The sequence below is a fragment of the Ahaetulla prasina genome, chromosome 5 (genome assembly GCF_028640845.1).
Source record: "Ahaetulla prasina isolate Xishuangbanna chromosome 5, ASM2864084v1, whole genome shotgun sequence".
NCBI classification, from domain to species: Eukaryota; Metazoa; Chordata; class Lepidosauria; order Squamata; family Colubridae; genus Ahaetulla; species Ahaetulla prasina.
In genome coordinates, this window is record NC_080543.1 from 4,267,536 (window position 1) to 4,290,458 (window position 22,923).

Below are 22,923 nucleotides of genomic sequence, written 5' to 3' on the forward strand. Positions count from 1 at the left end.
TTATTTATTTATTATATTTGTATACTGCCCTTCTCCTGAAGGACTCAGGGCGGTTCACAGCCAGTAAAAACAAAATACATATAATACAAATTAAAAACAATATAAAAAACTGATTCGATTAATGGCCTAAATTTTTTTAAAATACAATTAAAACCCTGTTTAAAACCCCTAATTCAAAACCCCGATTTAAAACTATGTTCAAGCTAGCTGGCTGGCTGGGTGAGCCCAACAGGGTGGTTAGAAGACGTTTGGCCGAACTAAATAAACCACGATGGTTTAATGCAACACATTAACCCGGTTAGCGGGGTTAAACGTTCAAACCAGCTTTGCAAGTCTGTCTCTGAAAGTGGCTCGCTTATTTAGCTACGGCTGCTGGGTTTAAAAGTAGTCCTTGACTTACAACCACTCGTTTAGCAACCGTTTCAAGTGGCGACGGCACTCAAAGCAATGATTGAGGGCCGGTCTTCACACTTACGACCATTTGCAACGTCCTCGGGTCACGTGATCACCATTTGCCGCCTTCCCAGGGGGCTTCCGGCAGGCAAGGTCAATGAGGGAATCTGGATTCGCTTAACGACCACATGAGTCACTTAAGGAGTGCACTGATTTGCTTAACAACCACGGGAAGATAGGCCCTGAAATTGGGTGCGACACGCTTAATATTCTCTTTGCTTGGCAGAAACAGAAATTCTGGTCCCAGTTGAGGTCGTAAGATGAGGACTACCTACATTTATACATTACAGGTAGTCCTCGACTTGCAACAGCTTATTTAGTGACCGTTCAAAGTTACAGCAGCACCGAAAAAGTGACTTAGGACCCTTTCTCACACTTACGACCGCTGCAGCATCACCAGGGTCACATGATCAAAATTCAGACACTTGACTCAGATTTATGACGGTTGAGGTGTCCTGGAGGGGAATCCTTCTCACCCGCAAAATCCACGAGGAAGCCAGATTCACTAAACAACTGTGGCAAGAAAGGGGTCGTAAAGCGAGGCAAAACGCTCGCCTGACCAATGTTTCACTTAACGATGAAAATCTGGGCCTCCGTTGTGGTCGTAAGGCGAGGACGAGCTGCATTTCCTTAACCAAAGGGACCTGGGATGGACTTTTCTTATTGATCCAATCAAGGGGTTTTTTCCTTTACCTCATCGGTGTCGTCGGGGAAATAGACTTTATGAAAAATCTGTGTCGTTTTATGCTGGATGGCCTCCACTTCCACCAGATGGGGAGGATATTTTCGGGACCCGTTCCTACAAGAGACGAAAGTCGTACGTTAAATACCTTGTTCTATTCAAAGAGGAGAAAATATTTATATATATATATATATTTTAATTTGGATATTGCTTCGGGATTTGGTGCTTCTGATGAAAACAAAACCAAAAAAAATGAAACGTTGACTTTGGTTTTGCCGATGAGATGGGTCCGTTGTGGTAGAAACGGCGAGTTATACACTAAGGTGTGAAAGTAAAAAGTTGCGATCCTGTGCTGTGCTAACAAGAGTCAGAACTCAACACCTTTTTGTTTCTTCCCTTGTACCTCGTATTTTCATATTTTAGATGCTCAGCCAGCTTTGGTGCCTAAAGTGGAACTACAATTCACCGTCTCCTAGTGATTGGCTCAAAGTTACCCAGCTGGCTTTTGTGCTAAGGCAGGACTAGAATTCACTGTCTCCTGGTGACTTTCCCAAAGTCACCCAGACGGCTTTCATGGCTAAGGCGGGACTAGAACTTGCAGTCTTCCAGTGATTGGCCCAAAGACATCCAGTCGGCTTTCGTGCCTAAGGCGGGACTAGAATTCACTGTCTCCTAGCGATTGGCCCAAAGTCATCCAGCTGGCTTTTGTGCCTAAGGTGGGACTAGAATTCACGGTCTCCTAGCAATTGCCCCAAAGTCATCCAGCTGGCTTTTGTGCCTAAGGTGGGACTAGAATTCACCGTCTCCTAGTGATTGGCTCAAAGTTACCCAGCTGGCTTTTGTGCTAAGGCAGGACTAGAATTCACTGTCTCCCGGTGACTGGCCCAAAGTCACCCAGATGGCTTTCATGGCTAAGGCGGGACTAGAACTTGCAGTCTCCTGGTGATTGGCCCAAAGACATCCAGTCGGCTTTCGTGCCTAAGGCGGGACTAGAATTCACCGTCACCTAGCGATTGGTTCAAACTCATCCAGCTGGCATTTGTGCCTAAGGTGGGACTAGAATTCACCGTCTCCTAGTGATTGGCTCAAAGTTACCCAGCTGGCTTTTGTGCTAAGGCAGGACTAGAATTCACTGTCTCCCAGTGATTGGTCCAAAGTCATCCAGCTGGCTTTCGTGCCTAAGGCGGGACTAGAATTCACCGTCTCCTAGCGATTGGCCCAAAGTCATCCAACTGGCATTTGTGCCTAAGGCGGGACTAGAACTCACCGTCTCCTAGTGATTGGCTCAAAGTCATCCAGCTGGTATTTGTGTCTAAGGCAGGACTAGAACTCACCGTCTCCCGGTGACTGGCCCAAAGTCACGCAGCCGGCTTTCACGGCTAACGTGGGACTAGAACTCACCATCACCCGGTGCCTAGCCCAGCCTCTTTGACTATTTCTTGACTCAGCGGATTGATTCTCCCATTCTCAGGCGGATCGCGGCTTCCCCCAATTCGTCATTCCCCGAATGTGTGGTTTTCGGCCACGGGGCACGAACCTCAGAGCTTTCTGCAGCCTCTGCAGGCAGTCGTTGGCGAGCGGGTGATGCTTCCGCGACTGGACGAACCTCTGGGCGTGAAGGAGCAGGACGTTACTAGGCGCAAAGAGACCGGTGCACAGCCAGAGCAGTTCCCAGCCTTTCTCTTCGCTGTACCTTTTCCGCAAAGGATACAAAACGCACAATCATACTTTGGGAAAGGTAAGAGACTCCTTCAAAGCGAGCTAGGCTCCTCGTGATCTCGCGACATACGGATAGTCCTCGACTTACAACTGTTCGTTCAGTGACCGTCGTTCAAAGTCACAACGGCACTGAGCTACGACTGGTTTTTTTGGGGGGGGTTTTTCGCTTTTACGGCCGTCGGAGCATCCCCGTGGCCAGCGTTATGGCGGTTCCGCCGCACGCCGTACAGAAAGAGTTGGCGCGATTAGGACAAGGCAGCCCAGCGGAGAGAGGGAAGGCAACACCACTTACTTCACGTGGTTGTCGGTCAGCTGCTTCAGGATCTGCGAGTAAATCTCGTCTCGGAGAGCTTCCGCCTTCAAGGCCCCTTCGAAGATTTGATCGGTCAGCTCATTCACTGAGCGGGTCCTTTTGGAGGGGTAATCGGCCATGTACTTCAGGATGGGTGTCCAGGTTAAGGATCAGATTAAAGATAAGGATTCTTTCCTCCCTCCCTCCCTCCCTTTTGGTCATTTCCTTCCTTCCTTTCTTCTTTCCTTCCTTCCTTCCTTCCTCCCTCCCTCCCTCCCTCCCACTCTGTCATTCCGTCATTTCCTTACTTACTTACTTCCTTTCCAAAATGAACTTTATTTTAAGGCTGATTGGTTCTATGGCGAACACTTTACTGAATTTCAATCTGTTTCCTTCCTTCCTTCCTTCCTTCTTCCTTCCGCCCTCCCTCCCTCCCTGTCATTCTGTCATTTCCTTCCTTCCTTCCCTCCCTCCCTCCTGTCATTCTGTCATTTTCTCCCTTCCTTCTTTCCTTCCTTCCTCCCTCCCTCCTTCCTTCTTTCCTTCCTTCCTCCCTCCCTCCCTGTCATTCTGTCATTTCCTTCCTTCCTTCCTTCCTTCCTTCCTTCCTTCCTTCTGTCCTTCCTTCCTTCCTTCCTTCCTTCCTTCCTTCCTTCCCTCCCTCCCTTCCTCCCTGTCATTCTGTCATTTCCTCCCTTCCTCCCTTCTTTCCTTCCTTCCTCCGTCCCTTCCTTCCTCCCTGTCATTCTGTCATTTTCTTCCTCCCTCCCTCCCTCCCTCCCTGTCATTCTGTCATTTCCTCCCTTCTTTCTTTCCTTCCTCCCTCCCTTCCTTCCTCCCTGTCATTCTGTCATTTCCTTCCTTCCTCCCTCCCTCCCTCCCTCCTTCCTTTCTTCCTTCCTAGGGATTAGACATCATTCACACGACAAGTCCCTAGTGAATCCCAGAAGCTAATCTAAATGAGAGCCAGGAGGTGAACTAAAGTCCAGGTGAGCTCTTACCTCAAGATCTGGTGCTGGCTACCCATCTGGCTGGCTTCCCAAAAGACTAAGACCAATTCATGGAAGTCCTGGAGAATTCTCTGAAGGCCATCTACTGGGAGATATGGGCTTCCTTGGACAGTTGGGTGGTCCTCTAGGACAGGGGTCTCCAATCTTGGCAACTTTAAGACTTGTGGACTTCAACTACCAGCAAAGCTGGCTGAGGAACTCTGGGAGTTGAAGTCCACAAGTGTTGTGACTCGTCCTCCCTCCTCTCCTCAGCCGGGCCCCTCTGGTCTCAAACCGGGCCTTTTATCAGACTCCGAGTCTAATAATGAAGATGAACGGCCTGTCATGCCTCCAGCCCCCGGCCCTGGCCCCATGCCTGGAGAGGATTCAAGGAGTAAAAGGAGAAGGCCGATAAACCTCACTCATACAGCGTGTGTTCCTTTGGCTCAGCCTTCAGAGCAGGAAGCCAGCCAGGTGCTGGAATTACTCAGGCCTACTCCCTCTGACCCCTCCCTTTCCCAGATGCTGACAGCAGATCCAGCTGAAGACAATTCAGGGAGGGAGGACCCTCGCTTCCGGAGATCTGAGAGGCGACGCCAGCAGAAGGAGGGGTGGGGCAGGCCTGGATAAATGCTGAGTCATGGAGCCACACCCCACAGCCTATATAAAGGACCTGCTTTTGGCATTCCAACCTTGAGTCAAGCAAAGTCTTATCTAGTTTGCTGATATCGGACCCTATCGCTGAAGTCACAACTTGGACTCCTGCCTGCCCTGATAAACCTCGAAGGAACTTGGCAAGCTGCAGAGGCTTCGTTGCCAAGTTGGTCACGGACTTCCTTGACTCGTTCGTCGGAGTGGGAGTGGGACACAACAAGAAGTCTTAAAGTTGCCAAGGTTGGAGACCCCTCCTCTAGGAGAACAAGTTCTGGGCTAGATGGACCTGGAGGTCCCATCCAGCAGATCACTACTTACGTTCCAAGCAAACCAGCACCAGACCCCATAAGATGTATCACATGTGGGGAAAAATTTTTTCACCTCATGACTCCAAACTCAGAAGGATATCAATGAAGGCCATGCAAGCTTCTTGGGAAAGCTCTTCACTGCTCAGGACCTTCTTCAGCAAGGGCTGCTTGATCGGCTCTCTGGTGTAGGACCACAACTTGTCTTTTCCTCGATTTTTGGTGATCATCACCCTGCTCAGGGTGTGTTTGGGAGGAGGCCTGGCGAGGGAAACAGACTTGTCAACCTTGGCATGGCCCACCAGCCAGTACGGCTTGGGAAAACGGCACAATGCGTCCAATGTTATCTCTGACATCAATACAATTGAACATGTCCAGAAATATTTTACAAGAAGAGTTCTCCACTCCTCCGAATACAGCAAAATACCTTATGCCACCAGACTTGAAATCCTGGGCTTAGAAAATTTAAAACTACGCCGTCTTCGACAGGACTTGAGTTTAACTCATAGAATCATCTGTTAAAATGTCCTTCCTGTTGAAGACTACTTCAGCTTCAGTTGCAACAATACAAGAGCACACAATAGATTTAAGCTTAATGTTAACCGCTTCAATCTTGATTGCAGAAAATACGACTTCAGTAACAGAGTGTTAATGCTTGGAACACACTACCTGACTTTGTGGTCTCTTCCCAAAATCCCCAAAGCTTCAACCAAAAACTGTCTACTATTGACCTCACCCCATTCCTAAGAAGTCTGTAAGGGGCGTGCATAAGAGCACAAGCGTGCCTACAGTTCCTGTTCTATTGTTTCCTTTTGTTATATCCAATTATTGTTTTCTTTTGTTATATCCAATTAATATAGTTATTACATACTTAATGCTCATATATATGCTCATATATTGTATACTGATTTCATGCTTACGCTTATATATACTGTGTATTTCATGCTTACGCTTATATATACTGTGTGACAAAATAAATAAATAAATAAAATAAATAAATGTCTTGCTCAACTATAGAGGGGGAAGGTGGGAATTGAGTTTTGGAAAATTTAATGGGCTATCTTTTTTTTTCTTTTCTTCTTTTTCTTTTTTTTTTCTTTGCTTTTTTTTTTCATTTTAAGAATATGTGAGGAATTTAAAATGTTTAGTGATAAAACTTCCAAGGGAATAGTAATAATATCTATCCTGCTCAATTTTAAGCTGGTTTTGGTGTTTTTTTTGAATGAGAATTGATGATATAGAAACATACGTTACTTAGAGGCAGAGGAAGTTGATAAGAGGGAATAGTCTTTGTGATTTCAGGACTAAACTTAAGTATGATGGAAATGTCTATGTGATTGCAGGGCAGCTTTTTAGAAAAGGTTTTTAGACGGTCTGACCTCTGATTAAAAGTAATCTAGATATGTTTAAATTTGTGGAATTTAAGAAGCTAATAGGAGAATTATTAATAAGGTTTTAGGGAATTTAAATATGGGGATTAGACTTCATTTAAATTTCAGTGATATGGAACACAATATTTACTAGAGATGTGCAAAACTATTAATTTGAATGAAGAAGAAGGAAATATATTGTATAGAATACAACGAGGGATGATATTTGAAATGGGTTTAAGCATGTACCTGACTGACAATCAGTTCACAATGATGTTTTTTACTATTAAAAATGGTAAAGGTTCCCCTCGCACATACGTGCTAGTCGTTCCCGACTCTAGGGGGCGGTGCTCATCTCTGTTTCAAAGCCGAAGAGCCAGCGCTATCCGAAGACGTCTCCGTGGTCATGTGGCCAGCATGACTCAACGCCAAAGGCGCACGGAACGCTGTTCCCTTCCCACCAAAGGTGGTCCCTATTTTTCTACTTGCATTTTTTACCTGCTTTCGAACTGCTAGGTTGGCAGAAGCTGGGACAAGTCACAGGAGCTCATCCCCTTACACGGCAGCACTAAGGATTTTATTTACTATTATTTTATTTTATTTTATTATTTATTTTATTTTGCTACTATGTTTATAAAAACTAAAAAACTTTTTTGCAAAAAAATAAAAAACCCCAAATGTCTCACTTAGCAGCAGAAATTTTGGGTTCCGATTGTGGTCGCAAGTCGAGGACTACCTGCATAGATAGCAGTAATCAACTCTTCAGTGCTTTGAACTCGCCAAGGTCTTTACACCTGATATTAAGCTCAATTTTGACCGTTTTTACCTAAAATAATCGTAGGAGAATTCTTCCAGCGTGTATGGTTTGATCCTCTCTTCGCTGTCACTCATCACCAGCTGCGATGTCCTTATAACTTCTTGTCTCTGATTCGGAGTCATGGTAACCAAAGCCTGAGAGGGGGGGGGGGGCAGAGAAGGTCCCAGTTAGTTATTGCAAATGAAAAAAAACTGAAAATGAATGAAGTCCTGTGACTTTCTCCAACATCCTCCTCAAAATTACCGTATATACTCGAATATAAGCCGATCCGAGTATAAGCCGAGGTCCCCAATTTTACCCCAAAAACTGGGGTAAACTGGGGACTCGAGTATAAGCCGAGGGTGGGAAATGAGGCACCTACGGTTGAAACCCTCCTCCCTCAGCTGAGAAGGCTGGCGGCTCCCCCGCCCCGCCCTCTCACTGCACCGGCAGGGCTTCAGTCCGGTAAAATGTGAAAAAAAGAAAAAAAAAAACTCGAGTATAAGCCGTATATACTCGAGTATAAGCCGAGGGGCTTAAAAAAAAAAAAACTCGAGTATAAGCCGTATAGACCCGAGTATAAGCCGAGGGGACGTTTTTCAGCACAAAAAATGTGCTGAAAAACTCGGCTTATACTCGAGTATATACGGTACATCAAAATTTTGCACCCTGTATAGTAAGTCGGGATCAGCCCTATGGAAGCAATTGTGGGTATCACCAAAAAATAATAATAATAATACAGATAATCCTCGACTTACGAGCACAACTGAGTCCAAAATTTCTGTTGTTAAAAAAACGAGACATTGGTTAAGAGAGCTTTGCCCCGTTTTACGACCTCTCTTGCCACGGTTGTTCAGTGAATCGCTGCCGAATTGTTAAGCTAGTCACGGGGGTTGTTAAGTGAATCTGGCTCGCCCGTCGACTTTTGCTTGTCAGGAGGTCGCAAAAGGGGATCGCGTGACCCCGGGATGCTGCCGCCGTCATAAATACGAGTCAGTTGCCAAGGGAACTGGATTTTGGTCACATGGCCATGGGGATGTTGCAATGGTCTTAAGTGTAAAAAATGATCCTGTCACTTTTTTCAATGCCGCTACGTATTTGAACAGTCACTAAACGAATGGTTGTAAGGGCAGGACTATCTGCATTGTCTAATCTGTTTTAATTGTGTGTTGACAGCTAAGGAAGTCTTACAAGGTGAACACTGAACATGTCCCAAGATGCTAAAGTTCTCCAAAAAGGGCAACCTCTAGAAATGTGGATTTTAATTTCCCAGAATCATCCTTCCTCCACCTCCTCCTCCTCCTCCTCCTCCTCCTCCTCCTCCTCCTCCTCCTCCTCCTCCTCCTCCTCCTCCTCCTCCTCCTCTTCCTCCTCCTCCTCTCTGCAAACCGCATCCACTTCTAGCACTGATGATATTCCCTAGTTGGGTAATAACGCAAGAAATCTCCAACGATCCAACGATCCATCTGTTAAACTACTGAAGTTTCGCAGATGGCACAACAGTGATCGGTCTCATTCGAGACAATGACGAATCCGCATATAGACGAGAGGTCGAATGACTAGCCTGGCGGTGCAACCGGAACAATCTGGAACTGAACATGCTCAAAACTGTAGAAATGGTGGTAGACTTTAGGAGAAACCCTTCCATACTTCCACCTCTCACAATACTTGACAACACAGTATCAACAGTAGAAACCTCCAAATTTCTAGGTTCTACCATATCGCAAGATCTAAAATGGACAACTAACATCAAAAACATCATCAAAAAAGCACAGCAAAGAATGTTCTTTCTGCACCAACTCAGTAAGCTCAAACTGCTCAAGGAGTTGCTGATTCAGTTCTACAGAGGAATTATTGAGTCTGTCATTTGCACCTCTATAACTGTCTGGTTCGGTTCTGCAACCCAACAAGAAAAACACAGACTTCAGAGGATCATTAGAACTGCAGAAAAAATAATTGCTACCAACCTGCCTTCCATTGAGGACCTATATACTGCACGAATCAAGAAGAGGGTCGTGAAAATATTTACAGACCCCTCGCATCCTGGACATAAACTGTTTCAACTCCTACCCTCAAAACGACGCTATAGAACACTGCACACCAGAACAACTAGACACAAGAACAGTTTTTTCCCGAAGGCCATCACTCTGCTAAACAAATAATTCCCTCAACACTGTCAGACTATTTACTGAATCTGCACTACTATTAATCTTCTCATAGTTCCCATCACCAATCTCTTTCCACTTATGACTGTATGACTGTAAATTTGTTGCTAGTAATCCTTATGATATATTGACCATCATTTATGTTGTAAATGTTGTACCTTGATGAAGGTATCTTTTCTTTTATGTACACTGAGAACATATGTACCAAGACAAATTCCTTGTGTGTCCAATCACACTTGGCCAATAAAAAATTCTATTCTATTCTATTCTATTCTAAAACCACCAAGCTCAGAGAATGCCAAAGACCCCACAGTTCAACCCTGAGCTACAAATATTTTCTTCTATTGGTACTAAGCAAACCATCAAGTAGCAACCAAGGCCCTAATGAAGGAAGGGCAAAAAACCTATCCCATCAGTACTGTCCAGGCAAGCTATTGTCTATAAATAAGGTAAAAAAAACCCACCCCTTCTAGCACTGATGATGTTACCTAGTTGGGTCATGAAATGTCTGCAAGAAAACAACCAAGTTCAGAGAGCACTGAGAATTCCACAGAACAGTTTCAGGAAAATAGAAATTTCTTTCTTTCTTTCTTTCATCCATCCACCCATCCATCCACCCAACACATGCATCCACCCATCCATCTATCCATCCATCCATCCAACACATGCATCCACCCATCCATCTATCCATCCATCCATCCGCCCATCCATCCATCCAACACATGCATCCATCCATCCATCCATCCATCCATCCATCCATCCATCCATCCATCCATCCATCCAACACATGCATCCACCCATCCATCTATCCATCCATCCATCCATCCATCCATCCATCCAACACATGCATCCACCTATCCATCTATCCATCCACCCATCCACCCACTCATCCATCCAACACATGCATACACCAATCCATCCATCCATCCATCCATCCATCCATCCATCCATCCACCCACTCATCCATCCAACACATGCATACACCAATCCATCCATCCATCCATTCACCCATCCATCCATCCAACACATGCATCCACCCACCCACCCACTCATCCATCCATCCAACACATCCATCCATCCATCCACCCACCCATCCATCCACCCACTCATCCATCCAACGCATGCATACACCAATCCATCCATCCATCCATCCATCCACCCATTCATCCATCCAACACATGCATACACCCATCCAACTATCCATCCATCCACCCATCCACCCATCCATCCAACACATCCATCCATCTGTCCACCCACCCACCCATCCATCCAACACATCCATCCATCCATCCATCCATCTATCCATCCATCCATCCATCCAACACATGCATCCATCCATCCATTCAATTTCAATGGCCTCCCAGCTCATCCAAGTAACTCTGGAGGGATTCCCCCAGAAAACTCCTATTTATGTGCCAGGTGGTTTACCACAATGTCCGGAGGAGGTGTGGTCATAGTGGGCAGGACGTAGACCGAATCGGTTGGGAAGTCTCCCTTCTGCTTGGTCCGTTCATTGACCCCGTTGGCCCAGCCAGAATTCATCACGTTTTCTCCCGTATCCTGGTCCAGGATCAACAAATCTCCTTTGAGGAAACTGAGAAAACCGGAATCATCGCCAGCTGGAGGGAGAAGGAATTGGAAAATGTTGGCGTGGAAGGCAAGAGAAAGATCCAGATCTATCTAGAGAAGACTACTGTGTGGTTGGCATGATGATCTGGGCTCCAGACCAATGGCCCCTCAAGGCCAAGGATGAACTAGACCAGGGCTCTCCAACCTTGGCAACTTTAAAACTTGTGGACTTCAACTCCCAGAATTCCTTTGCTGGCTGAGGAATTCTGGGAGTTGAAGTCCTTAAAGTTGCCAAGGTTGGAGAGCCCTGAACTAGATTAACGTTTCTCAACGTTAGCAGCTTCAAGAGAGGTGGACTTCAACTCCCAGAATTCCCCAGCCAGCAGCAGATAAGTTTTGTCAAGTTACGACCGTAATCGAGCCCAAAATTATGGTCGTAAGTTGTGGTAGTTGTTAAGCAGATCCCCACGTGATTTTACAATCTTTTTTTGTGGTGGTCGTTAAATGAATCACTGAGGCCATTAAGCAAATACAGAGATTGTTCAGCGGATCCATTGTCTGAATAGGAAAAAAAGTAAGGGGGGGGAGGGAGGATGGAATGAAGGAAGGAGAATAGGAGAGAGAATGGGAAGGAAGGAAAAGGGTAAGGAAGGAAGGAAGAAAGAAAGGGAGGGAGGGAGGGAGGAGAATAGGAGAGAAAATGGGGAAGGAATGAAGGAAGGGAGGGAGGGAGGAAGAAAGGAAGGAAGGAAGAATAGGAGAGAAAATGGGAAAGGAAGGAAGGGAGGGAGGATGGAAGGAAGGAAGGAGAATAGGAGAAAATGGGAAGGAAGGAAGGAGGAGGAAGGAAAGAAGGAAGGAGGAGGAAATGACAGAATGACAGGGAGGAGGAGGAGGGAGGAGAGAAGGAAGGAAGGAAGGAAGGAAATAACAGAATGATAGGGAGGAGGGAGGAAGGAAAGAAGGAAGGAGGGAGGAGGGAGGAGGAAGGAGGAAATGACAGAATGACAGGGAGGGAGGGAGGGAGAGAAGGAAGGAAGGAAGGAAGGAAGGAAGGAAGGAAGGAAATGACAGAATGACAGGGAGGGAGGGAGGGAGGAAGGAAGGAAAGAAGGGAGGGAGGAAAGAAGGAAAGGAAGGAAGGAAGGAAGGAAGGAAGGAAGGAAGGAAGGAAGGAAGGAAGGAAACAAATTGAAATTCAGTAAAATGTTCAAAAATAAAGTACATTTTGGAAAGGAGAGAAGGAAGGAAGGAAGGAAGGAAGGAAGGAAGGAAGGAAGGAAGGAAGGAAGGAAGGAAAACTTTTCCAGTTGAGGAATTAAAACTCCCTCCGTTTCCTTCACTCAATCCTTCCGTTTGGCGCCTCAAGGCTCACCTGGATTGGGGTTGTCTTGCAGGGTGACCACGTATTTCGACCTTTTTCTCAGCCCTTCCAGGAAAGTGACCACCAGGTCACGGATGTCTTCGGCGTTGTTGGAGGTGAAGGTGTACTCGTCGCCTTTGATGGTCGCCAAGGTGAAACTCTGTCCTTGGAGTTTCCCTCCGCTGCAGAAAAGACCCCCCCACACCCCACAAAGAAAAAAAATAATTCAGCCTGGAGACCCCCAGACCGAAAATTCAAAAATTACCTTCCTTGGGCAAAGACAACGTGAGGATTAGAGAAGGAATCCTGCCACTGCTGAAGGAATTAGATCAGGGATCTCCAACCTTGGTCACTTTAAGACTCATGGACTTCAACTCCAGCAGCTTTGCTGGCTGAGGGACTCTGGGAGTTGAAGTCCACAAGTCTTAAAGTTGCCAAGGTTGGAGAGCCCTGGAGTAGGTGACTTGAGGTTGACTCTGTGCATCCATCACACACACACACACAAACATACACACACACATAGGTTCTCTGGAAATTTGGAAAATGCCACTTAGAACAGTATTTTCTCAAGCCTGCCATCTTTAAGATGTGTGGACTTCAACTCTCAGAATTCCCCAGCCAGCTATGCTTCTTCCTTCCTTCCTTCCATCCTCCCTCCCTCCCTTCCTTCCCCATTTTTTCTCCTTCCTTCCTTCCTTCCTTCCTTCCTTCCTCCTTCCTCCTTCCTTCTTCCTTCCTTCCTTCCATCCTCCCTCCCTCCCTTCCTTCCCCATTTTCTCTCCTATTCTTCCTTCCTTCCTTCCTTTCTTCCTTCCTTCCTTCCTTCCTTCCTTTCTTCCTCCCTCCCTTCCTTCCTTCCATACCTTCTTCCTTCCTTCCTTCCATCCTTCCTCCCTCCCTTCCCCATTCCTCCCTTCCCTTCTTTCTTCCTTCCTCCCGCCCTTCCTTCCTTCCATCCTCCCTCTCTCCCTTCCTTCCGCATTTTCTCTCCTATTCTCCTTCCTTCCTTCCTTCCCTTCTTCCTTCCTTTCTTCCTCCCTCCCTTCCTTCCTTCCTTCCATACCTTCTTCCTTCCTTCCATCCTCCCTCCCTCCCTTCCCCATTTTCTCTCCTATTCTTCCTTCCTTCCTCCCTCCCTCCCTCCCTCCCTTCCTCCCTTCCTTCCATACCTTCTTCCTCCCTTCCTTCCATCCTCCCTCTCTCCCTTCCTTCCCCATTTTCTCTCCTATTCTCCTTCCTTCCTTCCTTCCTTCCTTCCTTCCTTTCTTCCTCCCTCCCTCCCTTCTTTCCTTCCTTCCATACATTCTTCCTTCCTTCCTTTCATCCTCCTTTCCTCTCTCCCTCCCTCCCTTCTTTCCCCATTTTCTCTCCTATTCGCCTTCCCTCTCTCCCTCTCTTTTTTTCCTATTCAGACAATGGATCCGCTGAACAATCTCTGTATTTACTTAATGGCCACAATGATTCATTTAACGACCACCACAAAAAAAAATAATTCAGCCTGAGACCCCAGACCGAAAATTCAAAAATTACCTTCCTTGGGCAAAGACAACGTGAGGATTAGAGAAGGAATCCTGCCACTGCTGAAGGAATTAGATCAGGGATCTCCAACCTTGGTCACTTTAAGACTCATGGACTTCAACTCCAGCAGCTTTGCTGGCTGAGGGACTCTGGGAGTTGAAGTCCACAAGTCTTAAAGTTGCCAAGGTTGGAGAGCCCTGGAGTAGGTGACTTGAGGTTGACTCTGTGCATCCATCACACACACACACACAAACATACACACACACATAGGTTCTCTGGAAATTTGGAAAATGCCACTTAGAACAGTATTTTCTCAAGCCTGCCATCTTTAAGATGTGTGGACTTCAACTCTCAGAATTCCCCAGCCAGCTATGCTTCTTCCTTCCTTCCTTCCATCCTCCCTCCCTCCCTTCCTTCCCCATTTTTTCTCCTTCCTTCCTTCCTTCCTTCCTTCCTTCCTTCCTCCCTTCCTTCCTTCCATACCTTCTTCCTTCCTTCCTTCCATCCTCCCTCCCTCCCTTCCTTCCCCATTTTCTCTCCTATTCTTCCTTCCTTCCTTCCTTTCTTCCTTCCTTCCTTCCTTCCTTCCTTTCTTCCTCCCTCCTTCCTTCCATACCTTCTTCCTTCCTTCCTTCCATCCTTCCTCCCTCCTTCCCCATTTTCTCTCCTATTCTTCCTTCCTTTCTTCCTTCCTCCCTCCCTTCCTTCCTTCCATCCTCCTCTCTCCCTTCCTTCCCCATTTTCTCTCCTATTCTCCTTCCTTCCTTCCTTCCTTCCTTCCTTCCTTTCTTCCTCCCTCCCTTCCTTCCTTCCTTCCATACCTTCTTCCTTCCTTCCATCCTCCCTCCCTCCCTTCCCCATTTTCTCTCCTATTCTTCCTTCCTTCCTCCCTCCTCCCTCCTCCCTTCCTCCCTTCCTTCCATACCTTCTTCCTCCCTTCCTTCCATCCTCCCTCCTTCCTTCCCCATTTTCTCTCCTATTCTCCTTCCTTCCTTCCTTCCTTCCTTCCTTCCTTTCTTCCTCCCTCCCTCCCTTCTTTCCTTCCTTCCATACATTCTTCCTTCCTTCCTTTCATCCTCCTTTCCTCTCTCCCTCCCTCCCTTCTTTCCCCATTTTCTCTCCTATTCGCCTTCCCTCTCTCCCTCTCTTTTTTTCCTATTCAGACAATGGATCCGCTGAACAATCTCTGTATTTACTTAATGGCCACAATGATTCATTTAACGACCACCACAAAAAAAAGATTGTAAAATCAGTGTTCACGTGGGGATCTGCTTAACAACTACCACAACTTACGACCAGTGGTGGGATTCAGCCAGTTCGCACCACTTCGGGAGAACCGGTTGCTAACTTTCTGAGCAGTTTGAGAAACTGTTTGTTGGAAGAAATCATTAGGGCAGAGAACCAGTTGTTAAATTATTTGAATCCCACCACTGCTTACTACCATAATTTTGGGCTCAATTACGGTCGTAACTTGACAACTTATCTACTGCTGGCTGGGGAATTCTGGGAGTTGACGTCCACGTCTCTTGAAGCTGCTAACGTTGAGAAACATTAGTGTAGCTCAGGGCTCTCCAACTTTGGCAACTTTAAGACTTGTGGACTTCAACTCCCAGAATTATGGGAGTTGAAGTCCACACATCTTAAAGTTGGCAAACTTGAGAAATACTTCCTTAGGGCACTGTTCATACACTTACGGATTACCTGGTTTTTTTGTTTGTTTGTTTTTCTTTAAGTTCTTACCTATTGCTGGAGACAGCTGTTATCTCCGGGAAGGAAAATTCCAGAAGGACTTGTTCTTGTTCGTCTACGAAATACACCCCGGTCCAGTTGACCGCTACAATTAATTCGTTTTGTGGAAGGCTGGGACCTGGTGTTAAGACAGAAAAAAAAAATGCAGAGAAAACGGAAGGAAAGGCAGGTGTGGTCTCACCCCAAACATCACCCCAAGCACCCAAAGGCAGGACAAGAAACAACGGATGGAAACTCATCAACAAGAGAAGCAACCTGGAACTAAGGAGAAACTTCCTAACAGTGAGGGCAATTGGCCAGTGGAACAGCTTGCCACCAGAGGTTGTGGGTGCTCCAATATCGGAGGTTTTTAAGAAGAGACTGGACTAGCCACTTATCTGATGTGGTGTAAGTTCTCCTGCTTGAGCAGGGGGCTGGGCTAGAAGACCTTCCAAGGTCCCTTCCTGCTCTGTTCTGAACTGAATTAGGTATGTCTAGTTTAATGAAAAGAAGGTCTAGAGGGGACAAGAGAGCAGTCTTCCAATATTTGAGGGGCCTCTGGTGGCTCAGACTGGTAAGACAGTCTGTTATTAACACAGCTGCTTGCAATTACTGCAGGCTGGGCAATTCTGGGAGTTGAAGACTCCACACATCTTAAAGTTGGCAACTTAATTGCGTGAGTGACCCTTACCTGTTGTGCAACGGCGTTTGTGAATCTGTCGTCTTTGAGCGATGAGAAACTTTTGGGCTTACCTGAAAACTTAAATGCTTCGTAGAACCTGGAGTGGGAGGAATGAGGATTTTGCAATATCCTTCCCACAGAAGTGGGAGGAATGGAGATTTTGCAATATCCTTCTCCTGGAGTGGGGAGGAATGGAGATGTTGCAGTATCCTTCCTGGAGTGGGAGGAATGAGGATTTTGTATCCTTCCCCTGGAGTGTGGTGGGAATGGGGATTTTGCAGTATCCTTCCCCTGGAGTGTGATGGGAATGGAGATGTTGCAGTATCCTTCCTGGAGTGGGAAGGAATGAGATTTTGCAATATCCTTCCCACAGAAGTGGGAGGAATGGGGTTTGCAGTATCCTTCTCCTGGAGTGGGAGGAATGATTTTGCAGTATCCTTCCCCGGAGTGGGAAGGAATGAGATTTTGCAATATCCTTCTCCTGGAGTGGGAAGGAATGGGGATTTTGCAGTATCCTTCCTGGAGTGGGAAGGAATGAGATTTTGCAGTATCCTTCCCACAGAAGTGGGAGGAATGGAGATGTTGCAGTATCCTTCCCCTACCACGCCCACCAAGCCACGCCCACACAACCAGTGGTAAAAAAAATTGGATTTACCCACTGGAAGAAGGGGTCAATTTATTTTCCAAAGCACCAGAACGCCGCTTAATGACCACAGATCCAATGAATAACCACAATGGGTTCTCTTAATGACCACAGATCCAATGAATAACCACAATGGGTTCTCTTAATGACCACAGATCCAATGAATAACCACAATGGGTTCTCTTAATGACCGCCACAAAATCATACAACCATCGTGAGTTACGACCAGAATGGGCAGGCTCCATGATGGTCATAACTCAGGGACTAACTTTCCCTGTGTTAGAAATCTACCAAACGGGTTTTCTCAGAGAAAGCATTTGTAAACCAAAATAAGACATTTATCATTCCACTCCTCCTTAAAATATCCCACCTGAATTACTGTAGGTTCAGTCATTCAGGTGGGATATTTTGATGATGAAGACACAGAAAATATTCGAGGTATCCCAAAAATGTACGGGACCAATATCCAGGAAACGAAGCAGTTTTTTTTAAAACTCCACAAACACATTTGAAAGTTGACTGCGATCTTGCAGCATTTTGCGATCGGAGAAGGTGTTGGGGATTCCCAAACGCCTGCAGAAGAGCACTCGTGGCCGGGAAAAGTTGGCAACTTAATTGCGTGAGTGACCCTTACCTGTTGTGCAACGGCGTTTGTGAATCTGTCGTCTTTGAGCGATGAGAAACTTTTGGGCTTACCTGAAAACTTAAATGCTTCGTAGAACCTGGAGTGGGAGGAATGGGGATTTTGCAATATCCTTCTCCTGGAGTGGGAGGAATGATTTTGCAGTATCCTTCCCACAGAAGTGGGAGGAATGAGGATTTTGCAATATCCTTCCCACAGAAGTGGTGAGGAATGGGGATTTTGCAGTATCCTTCCCCGGAGTGGGAAGGAATGGGGATATAAATGCAAATAAAAAAAAGAAGAAGAAGGCAGGGGTGAAATTCAGCAGGTTCTGACAGGTTCTGGAGAACCGGTAGCGGAAATTTTGAGCAGTTTGGAAAACCAGAAAATACCACCTCTGGCTGGCCCCAGAGTGTGGTGGGAATGGAGATTTTGCAATATCCTTCCCACAGAAGTGGGGAGGGAATGGGGATTTTGCAGTATCCTTCCCCTGGAGTGGGGAGGGAATGGGGATTTTGCAGTATCCTTCCCCCCCCCCCCGGAGTGGGGAAGGAATGGGGATTTTGCAGTATCCTTCTCCTGGAGTGGGGAAGGAATGAGGATTTTGCAGTATCCTTCCCCCTGGAGTGGGGAGGGAATGGGGGTTTTGCAGTATCCTTCCCCCCCCCCGGAGTGGGGAAGGAATGGGGATTTTGCAGTATCCTTCTCCTGGAGTGGGGAAGGAATGAGGATTTTGCAGTATCCTTCCCCCCGGAGTGGGGAGGGAATGGGGATTTTGCAGTATCCTTCTCCTGGAGTGGGGAAGGAATGAGGATTTTGCAGTATCCTTCCCCCCGGAGTGGGGAGGGAATGGAGATGTTGCAGTATCCTTCCCCTACCACGCCCACCAAGCCACGCCCACACAACCAGTGGTAAAAAAAATTGGATTTACCCACTGGAAGAAGGGGTCAATTTATTTTCCAAAGCACCAGAACGTCGCTTAATGACCACAGATCCAATGAATAACCACAATGGGTTCTCTTAATGACCGCCACAAAATCATACAACCATCGTGAGTTACGACCAGAATGGGCAGGCTCCATGATGGTCATAACTCAGGGACTAACTTTCCCTGTGTTAGAAATCTACCAAACGGGTTTTCTCAGAGAAAGCATTTGTAAACCAAAATAAGACATTTATCATTCCACTCCTCCTTAAAATATCCCACCTGAATTACTGTAGGTTCAGTCATTCAGGTGGGATATTTTGATGATGAAGACACAGAAAATATTCGAGGTATCCCAAAAATGTACGGGACCAATATCCAGGAAACGAAGCAGTTTTTTTTAAAACTCCACAAACACATTTGAAAGTTGACTGCGATCTTGCAGCATTTTGCGATCGGAGAAGGTGTTGGGGATTCCCAAACGCCTGCAGAAGAGCACTCGTGGCCGGGAAAAGTTGGCAACTTAATTGCGTGAGTGACCCTTACCTGTTGTGCAACGGCGTTTGTGAATCTGTCGTCTTTGAGCGATGAGAAACTTTTGGGCTTACCTGAAAACTTAAATGCTTCGTAGAACCTGGAGAACAGCAAAGGCCACTTAAAACGAGCGAAATCCACCACTTCTTCCTTAACTCTTTTAGGATCCATCCTCTTCTGAGTATAAATTCCCTGGAAGAAAAAGAAAAACCAGTCTTGGGAACCTCTTGACATGGATTAACGGAATTACAGAGTTTGAAGGGATCTTGGAGGTCTTCTAGTCCAACCCCTTGCTCAGGCAGGAAACTCTACGCCGCTTCAGACAAATGGGTGTCAAATCTCTTCTTGAAAACCTCCAGTTCTGGAGCAGCCACAACTTCTAGTGGCAAGTCGTTCCACTGATTAATTATCCTCACTGTCAGAAAATTTCTCCTTTTGTTTTAGGTTGCTTCTCTCGTTGATTAGTTTCCATCTGCTGCTTCTTGTCCTGCCTTCAGGGGCTCTGGAGAATAAGTTGACCCCCTCCTCTTCGTCGCAGCGCTTCAAATATTGGAAGACTGCTATCATGTCACCCTAGTCCTTCTTTTCTTTCTTGCCTAAAGCGGGACTAGAACTCACCATCTCCTGGGGGTTTGCCCAAAATCACCCAACCAGCTTTCATGCCTAAGGCGAGTCTAGAACTCACCATCTCCTGGGGATTGGCCCAAAATCACCCAACCAGCTTTCATGCCTAAGGCGAGTCTAGAACTCACCATCTCCTGGGGATTGGCCCAAAATCACCCAGCTGGCTTTCATGCCTAATGTGGAACTAGAACTCACAGTCTCCTGGTGATTGGCCCAAAGTCACCCAGCTGGCTTTCATGCCTGATGTGGAACTAGAACTCACAGTCTCCTGGTGATTGGCCCAAAGTCACCCAGCTGGCTTTCATGCCTGATGTGGAACTAGAACTCACAGTCTCCTGGTGATTGGCCCAAAGTCACCCAGCTGGCTTTCATACCTAAGCCGGGACTAGAACTCACCATCTCCTGGGGATTGGCCCAAAATTACCCAACCAGCTTTCATGCCTACGGCGGGACTAGAACTCACTGTCTCCTGGTGATTGGTGCAAAGTTACCCAGTTGGCTTTGTGCCTAAGGCGGGACTACAATGGCTGTCTCTTTGGCGATTGGCCCAAAGTCACCCAGCTGGATTTCACGCCTACGGCGGAACTCGAACTCATGGTCTCTTTCCTGTCAAGCCCAGTGCCTTATCCACTGCAGATGGTCCTTCTATGGAGTTTGGCAAGCAGTTGCAACTGGATCTACCCTGCATTCTCTTGCTCCCATCTGAATTTGTTTATTTACCTTTTTATGGGCAGCGATGATAAACTGAGCCCACTTCTCAACCGTTTTGGAAGGCGTGATTTCTCGGTCGGGAATGTAGGACGGGATCAGATTGAGGAGGCGCTCCAAGACCATTTCGGATCCATAGTCCACGTAGTATTGCTGGGAAGCTAGTTCGGCCATGTCTTCCTCCTGCAAAGACACGCGGGAAGAACCGTTCGAAAACTACATCGCAAAACAGGCTTTAAGAGTTGTAAACCTAACCTTACGTAGCTTCTTCTCCAGAAACACTACACTACTAACCAGAGCATATAAAACATTTACTAGACCAATTCTTGAATACAGCTCGCCTGTCTGGAACCCATACCACATTTCTGACATCAATACAATTGAACGTGTCCAGAAATATTTTACAAGAAGAGTTCTCCATTCCTCTGAAAACAACAAAGTACCTTATGCCACCAGACTTGAAATCTTGGGTTTAGAAAATTTAGAACTACGCCGCCTTCGACAGGACCTGAGTTTAACTCATAGAATCATCTATTACAAAGTCCTTCCTGTCGAAGACTACTTCAGCTTCAATTGCAACAATACACGAGCACACAATAGATTTAAGCTTAATGTGAACCGCTCCAATCTTGACTGCAGAAAATATGACTTCAGTAACAGAGTTGTTAATGCTTGGAATAAACTACCAGACTCTGTGGTCTCTTCTCAAAATCCCCAAAGCTTTAACCAAAAACTGTCTACCATTGACCTCACCCCATTCTTAAGAGGTCCGTAAGGGGCGTGCATAAGAGTACAAACGTGCCTACCGTTCCTGTCCTATTGTTTTCTTTCATTATATCCAATCAATATAGTTATTACATAGTTATGCTTATATATATATAATATATAAGTATATAAGTATATAAGTATATATATATATATATATATATTATATAGTTACTTTCATGCTTATGCTTATATATATATTATATAGTTACTTTCATGCTTATGCTTATATATACTGTTGTGACAAAATAAATAAATAAATAAAATAAATAAATAAAAATAAAAAGATTGAAGACGTCTGCTAAGGCCGCGATGGCGAACCTTCGGCAGGCGTACCAGAGGTGGCACGCAGAGCCCTCTATGGCCACACGCAGTCGCCAGCTGCTCTTCTGGTTTTTCCAGCCAGGTGGTCTTCGCGAGCACCGGAGCGCCAGAAAACGGCCGAAAAAAAAGGCCAAAAACCATGCTGTTTTCAGAAAAATGGCCAAAAACCAGGCTGTTTTTCAGGCCCTTTTGGCGCCATTTTCAGGCTGTTTTCAGAAAAATGGCCAAAAACCAGGCTGTTTTTCAGGCCCTTTTGGCGCCATTTTCAGGCTGTTTTCAGAAAAATGGCCAAAAACCAGGCTGTTTTTCAGGCCCTTTTGGCGCCATTTTCAGGCTGTTTTTCAGGCCCTTTTGGCGCCATTTTCAGGCTGTTTTTCAGGCCCTTTTGGCGCCATTTTCAGGCTGTTTTCAGAAAAATGGCCAAAAACCAGGCTGTTTTCAGAAAAATGGCCAAAAACCAGGCTGTTTTCAGAAAAATGGCCAAAAACCAGGCTGTTTTTCAGGCCCTTTTGGCGCCATTTTCAGGCTGTTTTCAGAAAAATGGCCAAAAACCAGGCTGTTTTTCAGGCCCTTTTGGCGCCATTTTCAGGCTGTTTTCAGAAAAATGGCCAAAAACCAGGCTGTTTTCAGAAAAATGGCCAAAAACCAGGCTGTTTTCAGAAAAATGGCCAAAAACCAGGCTGTTTTCAGAAAAATGGCCAAAAACCAGGCTGTTTTTCAGGCCCTTTTGGCGCCATTTTCAGGCTGTTTTTCAGGCCCTTTTGGCGCCATTTTCAGGCTGTTTTCAGAAAAATGGCCAAAAACCAGGCTGTTTTCAGAAAAATGGCCAAAAACCAGGCTGTTTTCAGAAAAATGGCCAAAAACCAGGCTGTTTTCAGAAAAATGGCCAAAAACCAGGCTGTTTTTCAGGCCCTTTTGGCGCCATTTTCAGGCTGTTTTCAGAAAAATGGCCCAAACACAGGCACGCAGAGCCCTCTATGGCCACACGCAGTCGCCAGCTGCTCTTCTGGTTTTTCCAGCCAGGTGGTCTTCGCGAGCACCGGAGCGCCAGAAAACGGCCGAAAAAAATGGCCAAAAACCAGGCTGTTTTTCAGGCCCTTTTGGCGCCATTTTCAGGCTGTTTTCAGAAAAATGGCCCAAACACAGGCACGCGGACGCCGACTGGCTGGTCTTTGGGTTTCCAGTGCTCCGGGACTTCGGCACGCGCACTCTCACACATGCACACGCATTTACATGTGTTCCATTTTGGGCACTTGGTGCCGAAAAGGTTCTCCATCACTTTCCTTAGGGAAGACAGGTGCTCCTCAACTTACAACCATTTGTTCAGCGACTGTTTGAAGTTACAGAGGCACTGAAAAAAGTGATTTACAACCTTGCATTTACAACCATTCTATCTATCTATCTATCTATCTATCTATCTATCAATCAATCATCTATCTACTGTATCTGTCTGTCTGTCTATCAATCATGTATCTACTGTGTCTGTCTGTCTG

General features: G+C 46.1%; 1 protein-coding gene across 1 annotated transcript in view; it reads right to left on the reverse strand.

The window, feature by feature from the left end:
• Positions 1 to 22,923, reverse strand: part of MYO7A (myosin VIIA) — a 139,980-nt gene that overhangs the window by 26,212 nt on the left and 90,845 nt on the right. Inside the window, exons 31-40 of the mRNA XM_058185114.1 lie at positions 20,354 to 20,524; positions 19,084 to 19,201; positions 15,616 to 15,742; positions 12,370 to 12,539; positions 10,854 to 11,044; positions 7,291 to 7,415; positions 5,198 to 5,355; positions 3,147 to 3,300; positions 2,673 to 2,828; positions 1,147 to 1,252 (exon numbers count right to left, since the gene is read on the reverse strand). Coding sequence (XP_058041097.1) covers positions 1,147 to 1,252; positions 2,673 to 2,828; positions 3,147 to 3,300; positions 5,198 to 5,355; positions 7,291 to 7,415; positions 10,854 to 11,044; positions 12,370 to 12,539; positions 15,616 to 15,742; positions 19,084 to 19,201; positions 20,354 to 20,524 — 1,476 coding nt within the window. The remainder of the gene's footprint in view (positions 1 to 1,146; positions 1,253 to 2,672; positions 2,829 to 3,146; positions 3,301 to 5,197; positions 5,356 to 7,290; positions 7,416 to 10,853; positions 11,045 to 12,369; positions 12,540 to 15,615; positions 15,743 to 19,083; positions 19,202 to 20,353; positions 20,525 to 22,923) is intronic.